The following is a 24,267-nucleotide window of genomic DNA, read 5'->3' as shown; positions in this document are numbered from 1 at the left end:
AGTGGCGTCTTCTGTGGCCCCTTCCACCTTGGACAACCTCTTGGCCCTGCACCCCTTGTGCCTGCGCCTGGCCTCCCAAAGCTGGCTCCCCTGGAGGCTGATTGTCCAGTCCTGGCCTCCTCCTGATTCTATCCCTCCCTTCTCTGGGGAGCTGTCTCCAGCGGAGAGGTCAGAACCCATACCCCCAGGCTAAATGGAGGCCTTCGGAAACCTGCAGGCCCGAGAAAGTTTACTGACTGCAGACTGGTTTCAAAGTACACAAGCAGCTCTTGGAAATCGATGAGAACTGCAAACAATCACACAGGTATGTTTTAAACACTTTCATCAATTATAACTTGGTCATAAAGATGAACAACCCCTCCGAGTCCACATATCCCGACATTGCAAAAGTCTTCTTAAAAAAATCTCCTACCCGCCTGCCCATTGGGCCCGTGCTCCGACCCGAAGTTCATACGGGCCCCTCAAAATCGTACACAATTGGCAAGTTAAGGGCCTTAACAAGCCCTTCAATTAAAGGCGGGCGAACTGATCGCATCTGCCCACCGAAATATCGCGATGCTGCGAGCTGACGTCGGCACACGTCACTTTATGCGCTGACATGTGGGCTACACCATCCACACGTCAGCCGGAAAATTCTGGCCCATATGTTGATGCTCAGCGGGACTTGGGAATACTCGTACAAGGAACACAGAAAGCCAGTAACAATAATAAAAACAGAAAATGCTGGAAACAGTCAGCAGGTCAGGCATCGTCTGTGGAGAGAAACTGTCTTAGCGTTTCAGAACTGATGAAAGATATCGACCAGAATTGAAACCCTGTTTCTCTCTCCGCAGATGCTGCCTGACCTGCTGAGTATTTCAGCGTTTTCTATTTCTATTTCAGATTTCCAGCATCATCAGGATTTTGCCTTTTTGTTACAGAAAGTTAGCATGCAGTTTCAGCAAGCTATTAGAGTGCCAAATGGCACATCAGTCTTTATTATGAGAATAAGGAAATATTGCTGCAATTGTGCAGGGTTTTGGTGAGATCCAGCTGGATGCTGTGTGCAGTTTTGGTCTCTATATCTCTATTGTGTCTTGGGTCTATGAGTTCACTAGTCGAGTAAACTCGAATTGCACGTCCTCATAGTTAGTTGATGCTCACTATTAATAATGGATAGAGACTGACATAAGAACAACCTGTGATTGTTTATTGCAACAGAGGGCAGAACGCTAAATCCTCGCGTGCTCCCGCAACCACCTCCAGCTCTAGACTTACAGAGAACCAGGAGCCCACACTGTACAGTGATTGTTCAGCACTGTCACATGGTTAGTCCACTTGCATTCTCATTAAGGTACATGGCACTCCACTTTACCACAATCTCAGAAAGAGCGAATTTGCATTGGAGGCGATACAGCGAAGATTTGCTCCTGGGATGAGAAGGTCGTCCAATGACGAGAGGCTGAGTAAATTGGGTCTGTACTCTCTGGAGTTTAGAAGAATGAGAGATGATCCCATTGAAACATTCTGAAGGGGTAGAGTAGACTCTGAAAGGTTTTCTCTGCTGGCTGGGGAATCTAGAACATGGAGGCACAAAGGATGATCATTCCAGAGTGAGATGGGGAGAAATTTCTATACTCACAGGGCTGGAATTCTCTACCCCAGAGGGTTGTGGATGCCCCATCATTGAGTATATTTAAGGCTGGGATAGATTGTGGTCTCTTAGTAAATGAAGGGATTATGGGGACTAGGCAGGAAAATGGAGTACAGACAAAAGATCAGCCATGCTCACACAGAATGACACCACATGTTCGAGGAGCTATATGGCCTATTGATGCTGTTTCTTTCCTTATGTTTTTCACCGTGTTTTCTATTCCTTAGCCAAAAATTTTGTTTACATACTGCTGCCGCCTATTTTATCTCATGAGTTTTAGTTTTAGCAACAGGCCTATCACATGGTAGTTTCTTCCCTTCATTGAACAAGAGAGCAACAATTGCAATCCTCCAGTTCCCTGATTATTGATCTTGGTTTGGCCACTGACAGGAATCCATGTTTTCCAATGGATCACTATTATTGAGGTCACTGAAGGTGGCTCCACGAAGAGATCGATGCGGTATGGATTTGATGGAAAGGACTATATTAGTTTAGAGCCAGACAGAATGAGATGGGTCGCCACCAATCACATTGCGGTGAAGACTAAAGAGAAATGGAATTCTGATGAATCTTGGAACAAGTATTGGAAATGGCAGTTGGAAATAGGTGTCCAGAATTTAAATAGATATTTACAAGCTGGAAAGGAATATTTCAAAAGGAAAGGTATTTATATCAGTTTTGACCCCATGTTCTGATCCAACTTCACTGGTCTATGAAATCATTCTCCCATTCTATTCCACATCTATTATTTGTGTTTTCACCCTTTCCCATTACAGTTCAGCCTGAAGTGTTCATCTCCAGAAGTGGCCCCAATAGTCAGTACAAGCCACTCACTCTCTCCTGCCTGGTTACTGGGTTTTATCCTGTAGACATCGAGGTGAGCTGGCTAAGGAATGGAGAGGTAATGTCTGAGACACTGTCCTCGGGGGTTCGACCCAACCACGATGGGACCCATCAGATCCAGAAAGAGATTGAAATAAATGCTGGGGATGAGGATCAATACTCCTGTCAAATTGAACACAGCAGCCAGGCAGAGACCCAGCTCTCTCAGTGGGGTAAGGAACTGTCTGTGTGTGTGTGTGTGTGTGTGTGTGTGTATATGTGTGTGTGTGTGTGTGTGTATGTGTGTGTGTGTGTCTATGTGTGTGTGTGTGTGTGTGTGTGTGGGTGTGTGTGCGTGTTTGTGTGTGTGTATGCATGTGTGTGTGTGTGTGTTTGTGTGTGTGTGTGCATGTGTTTGTGTGTGTGTGTGCATGTGCGTAAAATAAGGCCACGGATTAAGCCATAGCTTTTACTGATGTGTGAACACAGCCAAAAATCTCTTTGCTTTTTAACTTCTTCTAGATTATCGACTAGATTCCAGTTTGTCTTTCCCAGATTTAATGTGGATAATGCCACAGTTCCCCATATTGGGGACAACTGTAGGAGATGAAATTCACTCATTCAATCTGTCAATCTTCCTTCACTGTGTCTCCAAACTTAGTGTCATCTGTAAACTCAGATATACAACTCACTGTTCCTGCATCCAAGTCATAAATACAGATGGTGAAAAGCTGAGGCCCCAGGACAGATCCCTGGGGAATACAATTTATCACATCCTGCCAATGGGAGCACATTCCCTTTATCCCCAATCTCTGTCTCCAACCTCCCAACCAATTTTTACCCCATGTCAAAGATCATCCCCATTTCCAAACACTCTGATTATTGTCAATAGTCTCCTGTGTGGAACCTGATCAATGACCTTCTAGAAGTCCATCTAGACCAGATCCATAGACCTTCCCTTATCCACCATGTTAGTGAGCTCCTCATAAAATTCAATGACATGAGTCAGACATGAGCTCCCATTCACAAATCCATCCTGTCTCTCTTTGATCAGCTGATCCTTGTCTCTGGAACTCAATCTTTGGACATTTGTGGAGATTTTTCTTTGACCTGGATTCTCTCACTTATTTCCTGTGTTGACCATGTTGGGTTCACTGCAGTAGTTTCAGACTAAGTCCTGCTGTTGGATTGTACCGAGTTCTTCTTCTGAAGCGTTTACTCTGTTTAGCTGTGGTTTTCCTCATTATCAGCTCAGCCCAGTTTCCTGCGGTCAGTTTCTAGTTCATCCCTTTGAAGTTTGATGTGAAAAGCATCAGTGATGCTGCCTCCTGGGCCGTACAATGTAACCCTGGGGATTGAACAAGGACAGGACACTGAGACATCGGGGAGAATTAGAACTGAACTGTCCGGGAAGGGAACCCACGGGATTGGGACATCACGGCTTTTCCACCACCATCAATGGGACTCTTTAGTGACTTCACTGGAGAGTGAAATCGAGCGATGGAAAACCAGCGTTTCAACCAATCCCATCAATTCCCAATGGGCGGCTTCGGTTAGAATTGTCCCCAAATAAGACAGAACTGGGAATGGATCCAGGAACAGAGAGACAATCCTGATATTATTCAAATGTGTTTCAGACATCCCGGGAAACAGTGCAGGATGCTCCCATCTTGGAATGATATTTGGATTAGTCGCTGCACTGGCTGCTCTACTTCTGATAATCGGAATAATCATCTGGAAAAGCAAACAGAGAGGTAAGAATCAGAGAGAGGGGAATGTAGAACTGAGGGGACAGAGTGAGTGTGGGGGAATCTCCAGTACTGGGAGTACAGGACACTGAGAGGGGAGAGTGAGAGAGAGGGGAATGTGGAACTGAGGGGACAGAGTGAGTGTGGGGGGATCTCCAGTACTGGGAGTACAGGACACTGAGAGGGGTGAGTGAGAGAGAGGGGAATGTGGAACTGAGGGGACAGAGTGAGTGTGGGGGGGAATATCCAGTACTGGGAGTACAGGACACTGTGTTGAATGGAACTGATTTAATTCCCACACACTGATACACACGTATAAACACATCTTGTTCCCTGTCTGACCTTCCTTTGCCACTCCCTTCTTCCCCACTCCCTCCCTCTTCATTCCCTCCCTCTCCACTCCACTCCCTCTCCACTCCACTCCCTCTCCACTCCACTCCCTCTCCACTCCCTCCCTCTCCACTCCCTCCCTCTCCACTCCCTCCCTCTCCACTCCCTCCCTCTCCACACCTGGTTCACTGACTCAGCCCAGACCAGGTCTAATATTGATCATTAAACCCACCACACACACTCACATCCTCACCCACTGAATATCGATGGAATGGAAGAGATCGACAGGATCTCCATAAAGTGTAAGGATGGAGGGGAGTGTGGGAATGAGTATTTCTTACAAAATCTCCATTTCCTCACACTTGTTGTGTTCTCACTCTCTGATAATGGATTATTCCCCATTCTAACTGACATTTATTTTGCTTCTGCAGATTCACCAAATGTGACCTACACAACAGCGCAGAGTAAGTGACTGAGGGACAGATTGTTGGGAATGAAATAGGAGGGATTGAAAGTTGTAGAATTACATTCTCCTGGGAATTCTCTGGAAGGAGATTCTCGATCCCACAGAGAAACAATCGGCAAGATGTGAATGGTCTTTGAAGTTGTTCTTCCAGATTTCACTCGGTTCCTCTGATAATCCGACAGCAACAGGGAAATTATGGAACTTGTTCTGTTGTGTTTGTGAATTATTTTACAATCTTGATGAATGTTAGTTGATCATTGAAATAATTATCAGAGACTTTCCTACATTCATGAGGTTGACTGGGTCAATCTAGAATTGGGGATCAGAATAGAGAAATCTCCAGTCCTTCCCTCTCCACTCCCTCTCTCTCCACTCCCTCCCTCTCCACTCCCTCCCTCTCTGCTCCCTCCCTCTCCACTCCCTCCTTCTCCACTCCCTCCCTCGCCCCTCCCTTCTTCCCCACACCCTCCCTCTCCACTCTCTCCCTCTCCACTCACTCCTTCCCCACTCCCTCCCTCTCCACTCCCTCCCTCTTCACTCCCTCCCTCTCCACTCCACTCCCTCTCCACTCCCTCCCTCTCCACTCCACTCCCTCTCCACTCCCTCCCTCTCCACTCCCTCCTCCCCACACCTGGAGTCACTGACTCAGGGAAATGAACATAAGAAATAGGAACAGAAATGGGCCATTTGGCTCCTCAGACACGATCCACCATTCAATAAGATCGTGGCTGATCCTCGACATCAACAGGAAACATTGATTCACAGGATCACAGAATTGCTACAGTGCAGAAGGAGGCCATTTGTCCCATCATGTCTGCACCAGCTCTCCAAATGGGCATTATGACTGAGTGCCATTCTCCTGTCTTTCTCCCGCACCCTTACACATTCTTCCCTTTCAGATACCAGTCTAATTCTCTTTTGAATGCTTCAATGGAACATGCCTCCACCACAATCTCAGGCAGTGCATTCCAAACCCTAACCACTCACTGCGTGAAATGTTTTTTCCTCTTATCACTTTCAATTCTTTCGCTAATTACTTTAAACCTGTGCCCTCTCTTCGTGGATCCTTTCACGAGTAGGAACAGTTTCTCCATATCTACTCTGTCCAGACCCCTCATGATTTTGAAGACCTCAATTAAATCTCCTCTCAACCTTCTTTTCTCCAAGTGAAACATTCGTAACCTCTCCAATCTATCTTCATAACTGATGTTTCTCATCCTGGAACCACTCTCATGAATCTTTTCTGCCCTCTCTCCAATGCCTTCACATTCTTCCTAAATTGTGGTGCCCACAACTGTACTCAAGGCTCCAGCTGAGGTCTTACTAGTGTCATATACAAGTTCATCTTAACCTCCTTGCCCTTTTACTCTGTGTCCCCATTAATAAAGCCCAGGCTGCCGTATGTTGTATTTACCACGCTCTCAACCTGCCCTGCCACCTTCAATGCACATGTTCACCCAGGTCTCTCTGCTCCTGCAACCTCTTTAGAGCTGTACCCCTATTTTATACTGTCTCTCCATGTTCTGTCTACCAAAATTAATCACTTCACATTTCTTTACATTGAACTTTATCTTCCACCTGTCCATCCATTCCACCAACTTGTCGATATCCCTTTGAAGTTTTTCATTATCCTCCTCACAGTTCACAATGTCTCCGAGTTTTGTATCATTCACAAACATTGAAATTGTGTCTTGTCCACCAAGGCCTTGGTCATTAATGTAGATCAGAAGAAGCAGTGGTCCCAATACTGACCCCTGGGAAACTCCCCTACAAACCTTCCTCCAGCCTGCAAAACATCCATTAACCACAACTCTCTGTTTCCTGTCACTCAGTTAATTCCATATCCATGTTGCTACTGTCCCTTTTATTCTATGAGCTATAATTTTGCGCACACGTTTGTTATGTGGAACTAAATCAAATGCCTTTTGGAAGCCAGTGTTCACCACATCAACATCATTGTCCTCATCAATCCTCTTTGTTACCGGTTCAAAACACTCCAGCAAGTTAGTTAAACATGATTTTCCCTTAAGTAATCCATGCTAGCTTTCTTTAAATAACCTGCATTTGTCCACATGACTATTAACTTTATCCTGAATTATTGTTTCTAGAAGTTTCCCCAGCATCGAAGTTAAACTGACTGGTCCTTACACCCTTTTTTGAACATTTGCCATTCTCCAGTCCTCTGGCACCACCCCTGAGACTATGGAAGATGATAAATTATGGCCAGTGCTCTGCAATTTCCACTCTCACTTCTCACATTATCCTTGGGTGCACCTCATCCAGTCCCAGTGCCTTATCAACTCTAAGTAAACACAGCGTCTCTGAGACCTCCTCCTTTTCAATTTTAAACTCCTCTCATATCCAAATTGCATTCTCTTATATCATGGCTTGTTTGGCACCTTCTTCCTTTGTAAAGACAGATACAAAATATTCATTTCATACCTCAGATGTTCTCTCTGCCTCCATGTTAAAGCCCCTTTTTGGTCCCCATCATCTCTACTCCTCCTTTTAGTCATCCTTTTACTATTTACCTGCCTATATAAGACTTTGGGATTCCCTTTTATATTACCTGCCTGTCTCTTTTCATACTCACTCTTTGCTTCTCTTATTTATTTCTTCACCTCTCCCTTGAGCCTTCTATATTCAGCCTGGTTCTCACTGTTAGTTTCTGCCTGACACCTGTCACAAGCACACAATCTTAATTTCTACCTCCTTTGTCATCCAGGCAGCTCTGGGTTTGTTTGCTCTACCTTTCCCTTTTGAGAAAATATACCTTGACTGTGCCTGAACTATCTCTTCTTTGTAGGCAGCCCTTTGACTATTGGCTGTTTTTCCTGCGAACCTTTGACTCCAATTTTTTCCAATTTTTCTATCATCAGCCTAAATCTTATGATGCAATGATCACTCTCCCTGAAATGCTTTCCTATTGCTACTTGATCAATTTGGCCCAACTCATTCCCAGGAACCAGGTCTAATTGTGCCTCCATTCTTGTTGGACTGGACATAGACTGCTGGAGGAAATTATCCAGAACACAATTTAGGAATTTGACCCACTCTGCCCTTCATGCTCATACTATCTCAGTCTATATCTGAATAATTAAAGTTCCCCATTGTACATGCATTATGTTTTCTGGGCCTTTCTGTAATTTCCTTGCAAATTTGTTCATCTACATCCTTCTCATTGCTTGTGGACCTACAGCATACACAGAGCAATGTAACTGCACCCTTTTTGTTACTTAATCTAGCCTAACACCTTCTGTCCTTGACTCCTCTGGGTCATCCTCATTCTCCAGCACTACAATACTTCTCTTAAACAACAGCACCACCCCTCCTCCTTTTCGTCCTTTCATATCTTTCCTGAACACCTTGTGTTGAGGGATGTTTAATGCCCAGTCGTGCAGTTCTTTGTGCCAGGACTCTGATATAGGCACAACATCACAATTCCCCATGGTAACCCACACCTGAAACTCACCAATCTTATTTATCACACTCTGTACATTCACACACATGCACTGTAACCCTGAATTAGACTCCATTAATTTCTTTTATTCTGACCCCAACTATTAACTTCTGATTCCCTGCTCTAGTGCAATCTATCTTTCCCAAAATTCTGTGCACCTTGGTATCTCCTGCTTCCCACATACCTGCCAAGTTAGTTAAAAACCTTCCCAACCTCCCTTGGAAAACTTCAAACTGTCTCCTTGGAACAGAGAAGGTTAAGAGGTCATTGAATAGAGAGTTTCCAGATGAAGAATGGTTTTGACAGAGTAGATGGAGAAAAATGATTCTGTCTGGTGAGTGATCGATAATGAGAGGTTTTAGATTTACTATCATTGCTCAGTGATCCCGAGAGGAGAAGAGGAGAAATGTTTTTCACTCTGGGATGTCGAGATCTGGAACGCTGCACCTGAAAATGTGGTGGAAGCTGATCCCGTAAATAATATTAAAAGGAATTGAACTGAGGATGAGGAACTTACAGGGACAAAGACAAAAAGTTGGAATCTGGGTTGTTTCAAAGAGCCAGCAGGGGAAGATGGGCAGAATGGTTTCCTTTTGTGCTGAAAGTTATTATGATTCTAAGTGACTTCACTTCAACCTGGTTACAATTCCATGTTCCCACTTCATTCCCAGATCCCTTGATCCCCTCGGTGCTGCAGAATTGATGGATCTCACTGCAGAATGTACTCATTACCTGATCATCCACAACCCTCTGGATGGACAATTCCAAAGATTCACAACTCTCTAAGTGAAGACATTTCCCCATCTCAGCCCAAACTGACTGATCCCTTATCCTGAGACTGGGAATTCTGGATCTAGACTCTCCAGACAGGGGAAAGAGATTCTCAATGTCTTCCCATCAAATCCTCTCAGAATTTTATCTGTTTCAATGAGATCACCTCTTAGTCAAGTCAACACTGGAGAAGATAGGAACATTCTACTCAAATTCCACAGCAGGATTCACTGTCCTTCTCCAGTCAATTATCCTCCACTCCCTCACCCTCCAATCTCTCACCCTCCATTCTCTCACCCTCTTTTATTTTCTCAGTTTCTAATGTCACTGTTCCAGAACGTTCCAAGACTTAAAGGGGAGCCGATGATGTAGTGATATTGTTGCAGCACTAGTTCTCCAAACACCCAGGGTAATTCTCTAGGGCCCTGAATACAAATCCCACCATAACAGATAACCATAACGCTGTCTCACCCACCCAGACACTGGTAAATCCTGTCAGACTAATTTCACTCCCCTCCTGACCCTGTCTCACCCTCGCAGACACTGTTAAAACCTGTCAGACTAATTTCACTCCCCTCCTGACCGTGTCTCACCCTCCCAGACACTGTTAAAACCTGTCAGACTAATTTCACTGCCCTCCTGACCCTGAACCGATTGTCCTGTTTCTGTCCATTCCTTACCTCGTGGGTTTACTGTGTTCCACTGCAGGACATTCCCAGAGCCTCATTGATGAATAACTGGATTTGCCTGTTCTAGTGTGAACATGGACATCATCGTCCATCCTTCCATATCACAGCAGACAGACAGATTCACAGCTCATTGTTTACACTGAGTGCTTTGATGATGGAGATCTATTTTTCCTGGGAATGTGCTTCCACAGATTGAACAGTGGATCCTGGATCCACCAGGTTGGGATCCTGATTCTTCAAGTGAGACTTTCTCAAGTAGCATTTCCATCCAGTATCCACAGTGTGACGGCTCTCACAGTCAAAGGGAACTTCAAGGATGATTTTTCCTCACACTCGCTTATCTTCAACAAGGTTCAGGTTGAATGATTGACCTGAGCAGAGTAAATGTTGTGAGGCAACTGAGAGAGAGACACATTTTATATTGATAGAAGCTGATTTATTTTGCACTTTCTGTTATGTTAGATTTACACTTATTTAATGTACATTTGTAAATTTTACAACTAAAATCTATTTACAGAGATAAAACACATTTATATCTTCAAAGTTTCACTACAAATGCTGATAAATGTGGTTTGTTGTCAATAAATAATTGTCAGTAGTTGACTTGTCTGAATTCTTCTTTACTGATTTCACAAGAAAGGTTTAATTCATTCACTCAGCAGCTTGTGGGTCTTGGAATGGGCAGTTGTTGAGGTTCAGTTTAATGTGAACAGGGTGAGTTCATATCAAATGTCAGCAACATTCACTGCTTTCCATCAGCGTTTATTCACTTGTTTACAGACAAGAAGGTGACAGAGCAAAAGACAGATGAGAGGAAGACGTGTCATAACTTTAGTGAATCAAACGTCAACACATTTGCCAGTGAGGTGGAGGTGAAGTGTCTCCAGCGTCTCAGTAATGAGAAGTGTGGGTTACTGAGTAAAGTTAGTGTCTTGGTGTGGAAAGAGGTGATAGAGAGTGTGACTGCTAACTGCACTGTTCCATGGTCCACACAGCAATGTCGAAACGAATGGAATGAGTTCACACAATCTGACAGGGTTTGTAGAATTCTTGCAGTTTTTATCATTTAATTGTTCATTGAAGATTTAATGGGTAATGAAGTGAAGATCCTGTTAACGGGGTTATGGGTAGGTCAGGGGTAGATGATGTCAAGTGCTGGTACAATGCAGTTGCCATTGGAGACACACTCACTGAGGGCAGAACATCCCAGATTTGACACTAGGTGCAGTAGCGGGTGGGAAAAGGACGTTTTACCCACTGGCAGCAATGGTGGCTTTTCACACTGTATCGTCCCAATCCTGCCTCATTAATTATGTATTCCCGGGAAACAGGCCGTTTGGATGGTGGGCGGGTCTCATTCGCCCGCCACGCCATCACCTCGCCGCTTCATCACAATGGGAACCATATTTAAAGTGCAGCCGCGTGCACAGCTGTTCATGCTTCCAGCCCAGGACTGCTGCACAAGACATGGCCCCGAAAGGCAAGAAGACAGCAGCTGCCTGGTTTAATGAAACGTCCCTCAAGCACCTTTTGTGCACAGTGCAGGCCCACCGTGATTTCCCCTAGCCCCGCTCTGGCTGCAGGAGGTTCAGCAAGAACAGTAATCTGGCTTGGTAGGTGATGGCAGTGGTGGGCAGCGCCAATGCCCTGTCAAAGAGGGCAGACAGCCAGTACCACTGCAGGGTGAATTGTCTCATTCGTTCTGCCAGGGTAAGTCACTCTCCCCATCACTCTCAGCTCTCACACTCACAAACCCAGCACACATCCACAGGGTTTTCACACCTCAAGGGACAACACCACTAACTCTCACACACACCCTCACATCCCCATCAGGCTCATAGGCTCTCGAGCTCGTGCGCTCGTCCCATGTCTCTGCTCACCACACAAACATTCTACGCAGTGCCATGCACCCTGTTCACACTCTCTCCATCTATTTTTAAGCAGGAGAAGCTAGCTCATAGCAGGGAGAGGCCCCAGACTGGGGGGTGAGTGGCTTACATTAGGCCCCTCACTCACATTGAGGAGTGTGTCATCGCGCTGGCTGGTGAGAATGTGGACCCTGCCTGTGGGGACAGTGAGGTTGGCAGTGAACACCCTCCATGTGGATCCTGCATCACATCATCCCTCTCTCAACACAACTGTGAGAGCTCTCTCTCTCTCCCCTGCTTTTCACTCTGCTGCCATGCACTAACTATCTCTACTTTGGTTCACAGGGATCTCTGCCCAGTGACCGACACCCTCAGCCAGCCAGTCCCTCAGCTCTATCCAGGTCCTCACCTCCATTCAAGAGGCCACCTCCTCTATTGAAGAGCTGGAAATAAGCAGCCTGGAAGACCCATCACAGCGCTTACCCACACCCTGCACCAGCGCAGAGACACACACCTCGGTGGGACCTAGATCTAGAGCAGGTTCAGGTTCACATTCTGGTGGTCACCACAAGGACACATGTCTGCAGCAGGAGGAGGCAGGTTCAGCCGAGCTCCCCGGCACTTGGAGGACTGCTGGGGGAGAGGCATCTGTGAGGCCCGAGTCAGATGAAGAGCCTGTGGATTTAGCCTTCCAACTCATCGTGGAGAGTCAGCAGAAGGCGTGGGAACATCATGCAGAGCTGTTGGAAGCCCTCAACAAAGTGGCACACAAGGTGGAGGAGTGCGTCTACCTGCTCTCTGATGAAGTGGTGCCCACATGTGCGCATATGGAGGCCTCCATGGGGGGCGGTTTGACAGACCCTGGTCCATCAGGAGATTGTGCTGACCTGCCATCCTTGGGGAAGCCATGGGTGAGTTCCTGCAGTGGCAACACGAGAGGGAAATGGGGCATCTCGATATCCCACCAGATGCTCCTTCCCCTCCAGGAATCGGGCCGGAGCCCTCAGACACCCAAACGGAGGAGGAGCAGCAGCTGGACACCCCTGGACATCCATCCAGGAATCTCAGAGGCTGTCCTCTCCCTCCGAGTCTCCTTTGCCTGTGAGCTCTTCAACCTCGTCCTCTGTCACCACAGAGGGAGCAGCAGGTCCACAGGAGGACAGCCAGAGCAAGCCCAGGCCCTCAATCCCTCAGCTCTCCAGAGGACCCACACTGAAGGCATCAGAGACAAAAAGGCCGACCATTGCACAGGCTGTCTCCACCCCTGCTGCGGATGTCAGGGCAGCATCTTGAAGTCTAAGGCATTCAAAAGTTAAGCAATTCTGATCACAGCTGGTTGTACGAGTGAACATATTTTGTCACTTTACAATCTGAAAATATATTCATTTTCACTGTGTAATGTGTAATGGTGTCTTTCAGCTTCATTGACAGTCTTCCCGAGTCCTCCCACTGCATCCCACGCCCCCTGCCCCTCACCCAACCCCCCCACTAACAGTTCAGCTGCACACAGCCGGACCGTGAGTGATTCTGGAGGGAGAAGTGTGTGTGTGGCAGGGCCTTTCAGAGCCTCGTGCAAACTCTCTCTCACACACACAGATCCTTCATCCATCACACTCATCTTAATGTCCCGAGCATTTTCAATGCTGCTGCTGGGGTTCTCTCTCAGGTGTCCATCTGAGCCGACCTGTATCTCCGCCCGCCCACTGACCACACTCCCATACAGCACCTGATCTCACCCACCACCGCTCTGGTTTCACTTTCGATTTAGCCAGCACGATGCTGCTACAGTTTTTCCTTTGCTCTCCTGTCCTTTCCCCTCCCATTTCCTTTCCCCCATCACTGTCAACCCTCTGGCATCACTTTCCTCCTCCCCTCCGTGACCTACCAGCCACAAGCCTTTTCCTTCGGGAATGTCCAGGTGAACGTACACGTTCCCTTCCTTCCCAAAAATCCTACCCCCATCCACATTCACCCCCCTAACGTCCTCCTTCCCACCCCCAGGGTCAGTGTTTGCCTCCGGGTCCCCACCAACCTCCCTCGCTTTTCCCCTTCTACACTACCGTCGAACCCTCACCCTCCCAACCTATCACCTCACTCTGCCCTTGGTCACTCTCACCATTCCCTCATATCTCGCCTGCCCTCAGTTCCCTGAACAGGAGACCATCATGGACTCAGCAGAGTCCTCCCTTGCACGTTCACCTGCACATCAGCCCCTCTGAACTCCATCCCCTCTCTGCTCTCCTTCCTCCCTCTGCACTCCATTCTCCCTCCGAACTCCATCCCCTCTGTGTGCTCCTTCCTCTCCCCGCACTCCTTCGCCTCTCTCGACTCCTCCCCCATTCTGAACTTCCTCCCTTTCACCTTCCATCTCCCTTATACCGGCCTCCCCAGCTGCTGTCTTCTCTGTTACCCCTCGTCACCCCTGTAGTCCCTCCCGTTCCCATACTCACCCCCCCACCGACATCTTCATTTCCCCCCCTCCCAACTTCACCCCCAACACCTTCATTCACCTCCACAACTTCACCCCCCCCCGACACCTCTTCCTCTCCCAGTCAATCCTAGACCTTCTGGTCCATCTCCTCCTCCCAAACACAGCTGGACCTGCTTTTTCACCCCCTCGACCATCATCTGTTGTGATCAGACCCTCAACGGTGACTTTCCACCTTCTGTGAGCTGCTTCACGGTGGAGCCATGTCCATGAGAATCCACCCAGCTTCCATGGACGTTCCTCCAGGATCCTGCTGAAATATGACTCATTAACATAAATGTCATGTAATGTTTTAGACCAATTTTCTGAGGTTTACATTGTTCAACACTGATTACCTCGAAGGTCTTGCAATGGGGATTTGCTATTAAAATAAAATGTCACTTGTTTCACTCTCCATCTACACTGTTCTTTGGTCTGATTTCCTGGGGAAGGGAGAGGGATTTTCTCACTCTCAATGTCCAAATGTATCAGCCCCCAGCTGCTCTCCAGCTGCCCCGACAGCTGCAGTCGGAGTTTCCTCAGCTTCTCCGTGAGGCCTGGATCCAGTCACATCCATATTTTGAAGTCAGATTAATCTTGAAATCTTTTAAATTACACCAGAGACCTTCTGAGAAAAAATCATTCAGCTTTAAAGATCCTTTGAAAATCAGGACTTTTGAAAAAAATGAAATGTGCAGAAAATGTAAATGTGTTTCATTCCCAACAATCTGTCCCTCAGTCACTTACTCTGAGCTGTTGTGTAGGTCACACTTGGTGAATCTGCAGAAGCAAAATAAATGTCAGTTAGTCAGTTAGAATGGGGAATAATCCATTATCAGAGAGCGAGAACACAACAAGTGTGAGGGAATGGAGATTATGTAAGAAATACTCATTCCCACACTCCCCTCCATCCTTACACTTTATGGAGATCCTGTCAATCTCTTCCATTCCATCGATATTCAGTGGGTGAGGATGTCAGTGTGTGTGGTGTGTTTAATGATCAATATTAGACCTGGTCTGGGCCAGTCACACAAAGGAAGGTCAGACAGGGAACAAGATGTGTTTATACGTGTGTATGTGTGTGTGGGAATTAAATCAGTTCCATTCAACACAGTGTCCTGTACTCCCAGTACTGGAGATTCCCCCATACTCACTCTGTCCCCTCAGTGCCACATTCCCCTCTCTTTCACTCTCCGCTCTCAGTGTCCTGTACTCCCAGTACTGGAGATTACCCCACACTCACTCTGGCCCCTCAGTTCCACATTCCCCTCTCTCTCACTCTCCCCTCTCAGTGTCCTGTACTCCCAGTACTGGAGATTCCCCGACAGAAGCCGGGGGGCGGGGGGTTGGAGGTGGTTGTAGGGACAAGCAAGCAGTGATAGGAGCAGATAATCAAAAGAAGTCGCAGACAAAAGAACAAAGAGGTGGTGATATTATCTAAAAGAATGTGCTAATTAAGAATGGATGGCAGGACACACAAGGTACAGCTCGAGTGGGGATGGGGTGAAAAAAGACTAAAAGGGCAAAAAAGTATAGATTTAAAAATAATGGAAATAGGTGGGAAAAGAAAAATCTATATAAATTATTGGAAAAAAACAAAAGCAAGGGGGAAACAGAAAGGGGGTGGGGATGGAGGAGGGAGTTCAAGATCTAAAGTTGTTGAACTCAATATTCAGTCCGGAAGGCTGTAAAGTGCTTAGTCAGAAGATAAGGTGCTGTTCCTCCAGTTTGCGTTGAGCTTCACTGGAACAATGCAGCAAGCCAAGGACAGCCATGTGGGCAAGAGAGCAGGGTGGAGTGTTAAAATGGCAAGCAACAGGGAGGTCTGGGTCATTCTTGCAGACAGACTGAAGGTGTTCTGCAAAGTGTCACCCAGTCTGCATTTGGTCTCTCCAATGTAGAGGAAACCGCATTGGGAGCAATGAATGCAGTAGACTAAGTTGGGGGAAATGCAAGTGAAACGCTGCTTCATTTGAAAGGAGTGTTTGGGCCCTTGGACAGTGAGGAGAGAGGAAGTGAAGGGGCAGGTGTAACATATTTTGCGTGGGCATGGGGAGGTGCCATAGATGGGAGTTGAGGAGTAGGAGGTGATGGAAGAACGGACCAGGGTGTCATGGAGGAAACAATCCCTACGGAATACCGCTGGGGGGTGAAGGGAAGATATGTTTGGTGGTGGCATCATGCTAGAGTTGGTGGAAATGGCAGAGGATGATCCTTTGAATGCGGAGGCTGGTGGGGTGATAAATGAGGACAAGGGGGACCCTGTCATGGTTCTGGGAAGGAGAGGAAGGTGTGAGGGCGGATGCATGGGAGATGGGCCGGACACGGTTGAGGGCACTGTCAACCACCGTGGGTGGAAAACCTCGGTTAAGGAAGAAGAAGGACATGTCAGAGGAACTGTTTTAGAAGGTAGCATCATCAGAACAGATGCGATGGCGGTGAAGGAACTGAGAGAATGGGATGGAATCCTTACAGGAAGCGGGGTGTGAGGAGCTGTAGTCGAGGTAGCTGTGGGAGTCGGTAGGCTTGTAATGGATACTGGTGGACAGTCTTATCACCAGAAATTGAGACAGAGAGGTCAAGGAAGGGAAGGGAAGTGTCAGAGATGGACCGTGTGAAAATGATGGAGGGGTGGAGATTGGAAGCAAAATTAATAAATTTTTCCAGGTCCCGACGAGAGCATGAAGCTGCACCGAAGTAATCATCGATGTACCGGAGAAAGAGTTGTGGAAGGGGGCAGGAGTAGGACTGGAACAAGGAATGTTCCACATACCCCATAAAGAGACAGGCATAGCTGGGGCCCATGCGGGTACCCATAGCCACACCTTTTATTTGGAGGAAGTGAGAGGAGTTGAAGGCGAAATTGCTCAGTGTGAGAACAAGTTCAGCCAGACGGAGGAGAGTAGTGGTGGATGGGGATTGTTTGGGCCTCTGTTCGAGGAAGAAGCTGAGAACCCTCAGACCATCCTGGTGGGGGATGGAGGTGTAGAAGGATTGGAGGTCCATGGTGGAGAGGAAGCAGTTGGGGCCAAGGAACTGGAAATTGTTGATGTGACGTAAGGTGTCAGAGGAATCACGGATGAAGGTGGGAAGGGACTGGACAAGGGGAGAGAGAAGGGAGTCAAGATAATGAGAAATGAGTTCTGTGGGGCAGGAGCAAGCTGACACGATCGGTCTGCCGGGACAATCCTGTTTGTGGATTTTGGCTAGGAGGTAGAAGCGGGCCGTCCGAGGTTGGGCGACTATCAGGTCGGAAGCTGTGGGAGGAACATCTCCAGACTGGAGGATTGTAATTGTTACATTGAGATTAAAGCAAAATACTGCGGATGGTGGAAATCTGAAATAGAAACAGAAAATGCTGGAAATACTCAGCAGGTCAGGCAGCATCTATGCAGAGGGAAACGGAGTTTACATTCAGGTTGGTGACCTGTCATCAGTTCTGAAACATTGGACGAATTCATCGCGAGGAGCCAGGTCCTGCTTGTGGAGAACAAAACAAAAATAAAAATACCTGGAAAAACTCAGCAGGTCTGGCTGCATCTGCAGAGAGGACCACGGTTAACACTTTGAGTCCGTATGACTCTTCAACAGAACTAAGTAAAAATAGAAAAGAAGTGAAATATAAGCTGGTTTAAGGGGGGGTGGGGCAGGTAGATCTGGATAGAAGGCCAGTGATAGGTGGAGATAACCAAAAGATGTCATAGACAAAAGGACAAAGAGGTGTTGAAGGTGGTGATAATATCTAAGGAATGTGCTAATAAGTGACATTAAGGGTAGAAAGCAGGACGAGCAAGGTACAGATAGACCTAGTGGGGGTGGGGTGGGGGAATCGAAATAGGCTAAAAGGTAGAGATAACACTTGTGGAGAGCCGGCTACAGACCCTCGCTGCCTCCTTTTGGGAAAGCCTGGGGAAGCACAATCCAAGCGGTGAGGTCACTGGCCACTGGCCAATCAGAGGCCAGCAGCTCTGGTGCTCAGCAGCGCCACAGGGAGGCAGTGGCAGCTGCAGGAAAATCACCTCCTGGAGATCCAGGCTTGTAGAGCGGCCCAGGTTACAGGCAGTTTGTGTGCCGGAGTCGGGTTGGGGGGGCTTTTCAGGGTGTTGGGGCCATGGGGTGAGGGGTGTAGAGGGGTGGCTCTCAGCAGCCCCCACCCTCCTTCCTGATGTCCAGTGCCTTGATCAGGCACCAAGTGCCGTTGATTGAGGGAAGCAGCACCCCCTCCCCCCCAATCTGGAAGTGATAAGCCAGCTGCATGGTTTCAGCCGCTGTGCACAACGTATAGTGACAGGCCGGCTTGTAGCTGTGTCAGTCCCAGTGGAGGCGGGATGAGGGCCTTAAGTGGTCATTACTGAACACTGAGGGGCCTCAATAGGAGGTGAGGCAGGAAAGTCGGCCATAGCCTTCCAATCCAGAACTGAATTCCGGCAACAGATTTCAGCAATGTCATCATCCCACCTAATTCCAGAGCCTTCCCAGCTCCAAGCTCACCACTAGCGAGAGCAGAACTTTCCGCCCATGAAATCTGTTTGTCTCCACAAATGACATGGGCCAAGTGCTGGTAAATGGGATTAGGTAGGTAGGTCAGGTGTTTCTCACGTGTTGGTGCAGACTCGATGGGCCGAAGGGCCTCTTCTGCACTGTGATTCTGTGATTCTGTGAAATGCTGCCTGACCTGTTGAGTATTGTCAGCATTTTCTGTTTTTATTAATATTGCTAAGTTCCTTCACTGTCACTGGGTCAAAATCCTGGAACTCCCTCCCTAACAGCACTGTGGGTGTAGCTACACCACATGGACTGCAGCAGTTCAAGAAGGCAGCTCACAACCACCTTCTCAAGGGCAATTAGGGAAGGGCAATAAATGTTGGCCCAGCCAGCGACACCCACAACCCCATGAATGAATTTAAATAACGGCCATTCTGTGTGGGTTGTATGAGTGCTCACTTAGCATCTCAACCAAGCCCCTGCCCCCATGTGTAAATCCTGCTTTAGGTCCCTATTTGGCTGCACCCCTACTTTCAAAATCCTTTTACTATTTATATTCCCTATTGAAGACTTTGGGATTCCCTTTATGTTAACTCCAATCGCTTCTCATATTTTCATTTTGCTGCTCTTTATTTTTTAATTTCCCTTCTGAACATTCTCTATTCAACTTGGTTCTCAATTTATTATCTTTCCGACATCTGTCACTATTTGGTGACCCATCGAACAGTTCAGATGGATGGTGAAAGTCCGGGTGTAAATGCAGCTAAGGTGGGAAGTGTTGGCACAGCTGGCAAAGGAGACCAAAAGGAGCTGATTCTGGGAGGAAGCGTTGTGAAGGTTCCTGAAAGGTGTGTTTTTTTTTGTGGGCATTGGACCAGTGAAACTCGGAGAGTTATAAAGCTATAGTTGGATGTGATTCCGGAACTTATCCTGTATGAAAATGAAGATTAGAGTTAAAACCTGAGCAGAATGGGTCAGAGCCTGTTTGAGAGGGTGAAGGCTCTGAAACTAGCAGCAGAGAAAGCTTGGATGGTAGCCTGCTGTTCAGCTTCAAAGAAAAGCAGGGGAAATTTCTAAACATGGAGGGTAAGAAGTGAGATGATCAGTAATTTCTCCCAGGGATTTCTGTTCACAACAGCCACTATCCAGATCAGATGGATTTCCAGCAAGGATGTTGTCCTTGATAAGATTAACAAGACCGAACAAGGTGCAAAACCTTTGGAACCCTCATAGATGTTACCCAAACTTTACACCATTCTAAGCAGTGTTACAATCCCAGCTGATGTTAATAATGGGCATGTCAGATCCCAGAGTGAAGCATGGCTTGCTAGATCCTAACGTTTTTTCAGAAGCCTTAGAGGATAGTTACTGAACAAATTCACAGGAATCTGCTGATGAACTTTTAATATAAAGAATGAAACATTTGAGAAAGATAAACAATATTACACCAGACAAAAAGGTTGGAAAGATCTCAATACAAACATAAGAAGACAATTCAAATTCCTACTATTTCTTTACCCAGGAATATCATTACAGACATACAAACCAGTGAAGAGTTACCAATAGCCCGACACAAAGGCTGGTACAGTTGCAGATAATTATCTTCTGATGAGTTCCTCAGCGTCCACTTGCTGTTTCTCACCAAACTCATATCTCTCCCCAAGACACCCAAAAACTATACACTCACTCTTTCTTCAACTGCAGAACAAACAAATAAGTTCCTTAAACTCAGGCTTCCAGTACACCTCTACTAAATTGATTTCCTCTCTGAGTCCTCCAATCGATTATTCAGTTAACTACTGCCCCGATAGCCTTGTAGTTTTTTCTTCTCCGAGAACTTAAAAATTTCTGTCTTCTCTCTCTGACACACATGCTGAATACCACAGATGACAGATGCAACCAAAACAGATTCCATGGATTTCTCAACAATCCACCCAAACGGACATTTGTCATATTGTGAGACAACTAATCTCACAGAAACTTTGTCTTTCTCATTAAGGTTTCCAATCTCAGGATTTGAAGATCACGTCTCTCACTGTGTATGTGGAAAACTTGGTCAAAACTGATTGGAACAATTGTTGCCCAGCTGATCTAGTGCATGCATATTGTGGGATTCCGAACAACCTGTCAAACTTTCACATGCAACGCGAATGTCTTACAACATTGCAAGGACTTAAGACCAACCCACACATACACATTGGTAAACCTGACAAAGGGACAGGAATAGTCATCCTTAACAAGTGTGACTATATCAACAGGATACACCCCATTCTTAATGACAGGTCCAAATTCGTATCCATTGGACCTGCCGCTCAACATGACTGGACAGCCTTGCTCGAAAGTAAGCTGAAAAGAAAATGCCTGCTGGACATGTGTAAGAGCGATGAGCTGCCACGTGATATATATTACAGGGCTTATCCTCATGGCTCGCTGTGTCCACGTATGTATGGGGTGCCTAAGACACACAGAAGTGATGTCCCCCTACGCACCATCTTATCTATGACTGGCTCTGCACAACATGAATTGGCCAAATGGTTTGGTGAATTGTTACAATCAGTTTGGACCAGGTTCTTCACATACATGGTGAGGGACTCCTTTGCATTTGCGAAGGCCATACAGGGCTTGTGTATTGATAGCAATGCTGTGTCCATGTGTTCATTGGACATTCCTAGTCTATTCACCAATTTTCCACTTAAGGAAGCCAGAGATATTTGCGATCTAGAACCACCACCATTGCATATTTCTGATGTGTAGATGCTACATTTGCTATATTTAAATCGGCAGCTGCATGTAACAATTTCCTTACATGTCTTAATGGGCTCCATCCTGTTCTCAAGCTCACGTTTGAAATGGAACAGTCAAATGAACTCCCCTTTCTTGACATACTAGTTGAGAAATCTGTTAGGGGGGTCTATACCATGGTAGACTCATTCCTCAGGGGAATGCCTTGACCAATCAGTTTCAAGCTGCCTGGTTTAAATTTCAAACAATGCTTGGCAGTTAACTGTCATTCGCCATCAGTGGTGCATTCTCCATGGTAATGCCACTTGTCAAAAAATCAGCACTCTCTTCACATAATGTATAAATTGTTGTTTTCCCCCTTATATCGGTATTCTTGTAAGTGTCCCAATGAGTGCAAGACAAAAAGCTTTGACATGTGTCTTTTTTCACTAAATCTCAAGCTCTGTGCTCCCAAACAATTATTTGAAGATCGTTGATGAAGCAGAGGAAGATGGTTGGGCCTAGGACATTGCCCTGAGGAACTCCTGCAGTGATGTCCTGAGGCTGAGATGACTGACCTCAACCTACCACCACCATCTTCCTTTGTGCTAAATATAACTCCAACCAGTGGAAAGTTTTCCCCCTGATTACCATGGACTCCAGTTCTGCTAGGGCTCCTTGATTCCACACTCGGTCTAATACTCCCTTGATGCTAATGGTAGAGTGGGGATATGCTGGGCCATGAGGTTACAGATTGTTGTTGCTGCTGCTGATGGCCCACAGCATCTCCTGGGTGCCCTGATTTGAGTTGCTAGATCTGTTTTAAATCTATCCCATTTAGCACAGTGGTAGTGTCACACAACACGATGGAGGGTCTCCTCAATGTGAAGACGGGACTTCAGATCCATAGTGACTGTGCGGTGGTCACTCCTACCGACACTGTCCTGGACAGATGCATCTGTGGCAGGCAGGTTGCTGAAGACAAAGTCAAGTAGGTTTTTCCCTCTTGTTGGTTCTCTCACCACCTGTTACAGAACTGGTCCAGCAGCTATGTCCTTTGAGACTCGGTCAGTAGTGGTGCTACCGAGCCACCCTTGGTGATGGACATTGAAAGCCCCCACCCAGGATACATTCTGTGCCCTTCCCACCCTCAGTGCTTCCTCCAAGTGGTGTTCAACATGGAGGAGCTGATTCATCAGCCCAGGGTCAAGGGGGAAGGAGGAGGTAATCAGCAGGAGGTTTCCTTGCCCATGTTTGACCTGATGCCATAAGACTTCATAGGGTCCAGAGTCGATGTTGAGAACTCATGGGCAACTCCCTCCCAACTGTATACGACTGTGCCACCACCTCTGGGACAGGATCCATCCCGGGACAGTGACAGTGGGACCGGACTCACCCCGGATCGATGGGACAGGACTCACCCCGGATCGATGGGACGGCACTCACCCCGGGACAGTGACGGTGGGACGGGACTCACCTCAGGACGGTGACGGTGGGACAGGACTCACCCCGGGACGGTGACGGTGGGACAGGACTCACCCCGGGACGGTGACGGTGGGACGGGATTCACCCTGGGACGGTGACGGTGGGACGGGACCCACCCCGGAATGATGGGACAGGACTCACCCCGGGATAGTGACGGTGGGACGGGACTCACCCCGGGATAGTGACGGTGGAACAGGACTCACCCCGGGACAGTGATGGTGGGACAGGACTCACCCCGGGATGGTGATGGTGGGACTGGACTCACCCCGGGACAGTGACGGTGGGACAGGACTCACCCCAGGACGGTGACGGTGGGACAGGACTCACCCCGGGACGGTGATGGTGGGACAGGATTCACCCCGGGACGGTGACGGTGGGACAGGATTCACCCCGGGACGGTGACGGTGGGACGGGACCCACCCCAGAACGATGGGACAGGACTCACCCCGGGACAGTGACGGTGGGACGGGACTCACCCCGGGACAGTGACCGTGGGATGGGACTCACCCCGGGACAGTGACGGTGGAACAGGACTCACCCCGGGACAGTGATGGTGGGACAGGACCCACCCTGGAACGATGGGACAGGACTCACCCCGGGACGGTGACGGTGGGACAGAATTCACCCTGGGACGGTGACGGTGGGACGAGACTCACTCCGGGCTGGTGACGGTGGGACGGGACTCACCCCGGGACGGTGACGGTGGGACGGGACTCACCCCGGGACGGTGATGGTGGGACAGGACTCACCCCAGGACGGTGACGGTGGGACTGGACTCACCCCGGTACAGTGACGGTGGGACGGGACTCACCCCGGGACTCACCCCGGGACGGTGACGATGGGACGGGACTCACCCCGGGACGGTGATGGTGGGACAGGACTCACCCCGGGACGGTGACGGTGGGACTGGACTCACCCCGGTACAGTGACGGTGGGACGGGACCCACCATGGGACGGTGACGGTAGTGTCTGGGCCAATATCTGTAAGGTATGATTCTGTGAGGATGACTATGTCAAGCTGTTTCATGACTAGTCTGTGAGACAGCTCTCCCAGTTTTGGCACAAGCCCCCAGATGTTAGCAAGGAGGACTTTGCAGGGAAAACAGGGTGGAGTTTGCCATTGGCTTTTCCGGTGCCTCGGTCGATGGCGGGTGGTCTGTCTGGTTTCATTCCTTTTTTGAGGCTTTGCAGCAGTTTGATGCAATCAAGGGACTTGCTCGGCCATTTCAGAGGGCATTTAACAGACAACCACATTGCTGTGTGTCTGGAGTCACATGGAGGCCAGACCAGGTAAGGATGGCAGATTTCTTCCCCTGAAGGAC

General features: G+C 47.8%; 1 protein-coding gene across 8 annotated transcripts in view; it reads left to right on the top strand.

The window, feature by feature from the left end:
- Positions 1-10,517, top strand: part of LOC121291961 (class I histocompatibility antigen, F10 alpha chain-like) — a 99,242-nt gene extending 88,725 nt beyond the window's left edge. For 6 of the 8 annotated variants that reach the window (XM_041213654.1, XM_041213653.1, XM_041213655.1 and 3 more), the window contains 5 exons: positions 2,024-2,296; positions 2,410-2,688; positions 4,093-4,209; positions 4,965-4,997; positions 9,131-10,517. In XM_041213654.1, the coding sequence (XP_041069588.1) occupies positions 2,024-2,296; positions 2,410-2,688; positions 4,093-4,209; positions 4,965-4,997; positions 9,131-9,162 (734 nt within the window). In that variant the 3' untranslated portion in view covers positions 9,163-10,517. The remainder of the gene's footprint in view (positions 1-2,023; positions 2,297-2,409; positions 2,689-4,092; positions 4,210-4,964; positions 4,998-9,130) is intronic. The other 2 variants (XM_041213656.1, XR_005946134.1) reach the window with 2 other exon arrangements.
- The last annotated feature ends 13,750 nt before the right edge of the window (positions 10,518-24,267 follow it).

This window comes from Carcharodon carcharias, chromosome 19, assembly GCF_017639515.1.
Source record: "Carcharodon carcharias isolate sCarCar2 chromosome 19, sCarCar2.pri, whole genome shotgun sequence".
Lineage (NCBI taxonomy): Eukaryota > Metazoa > Chordata > Chondrichthyes > Lamniformes > Lamnidae > Carcharodon > Carcharodon carcharias.
Note: the sequence above shows the minus strand (reverse complement) of the source record. Positions and strands in the feature narration are given on the sequence as shown.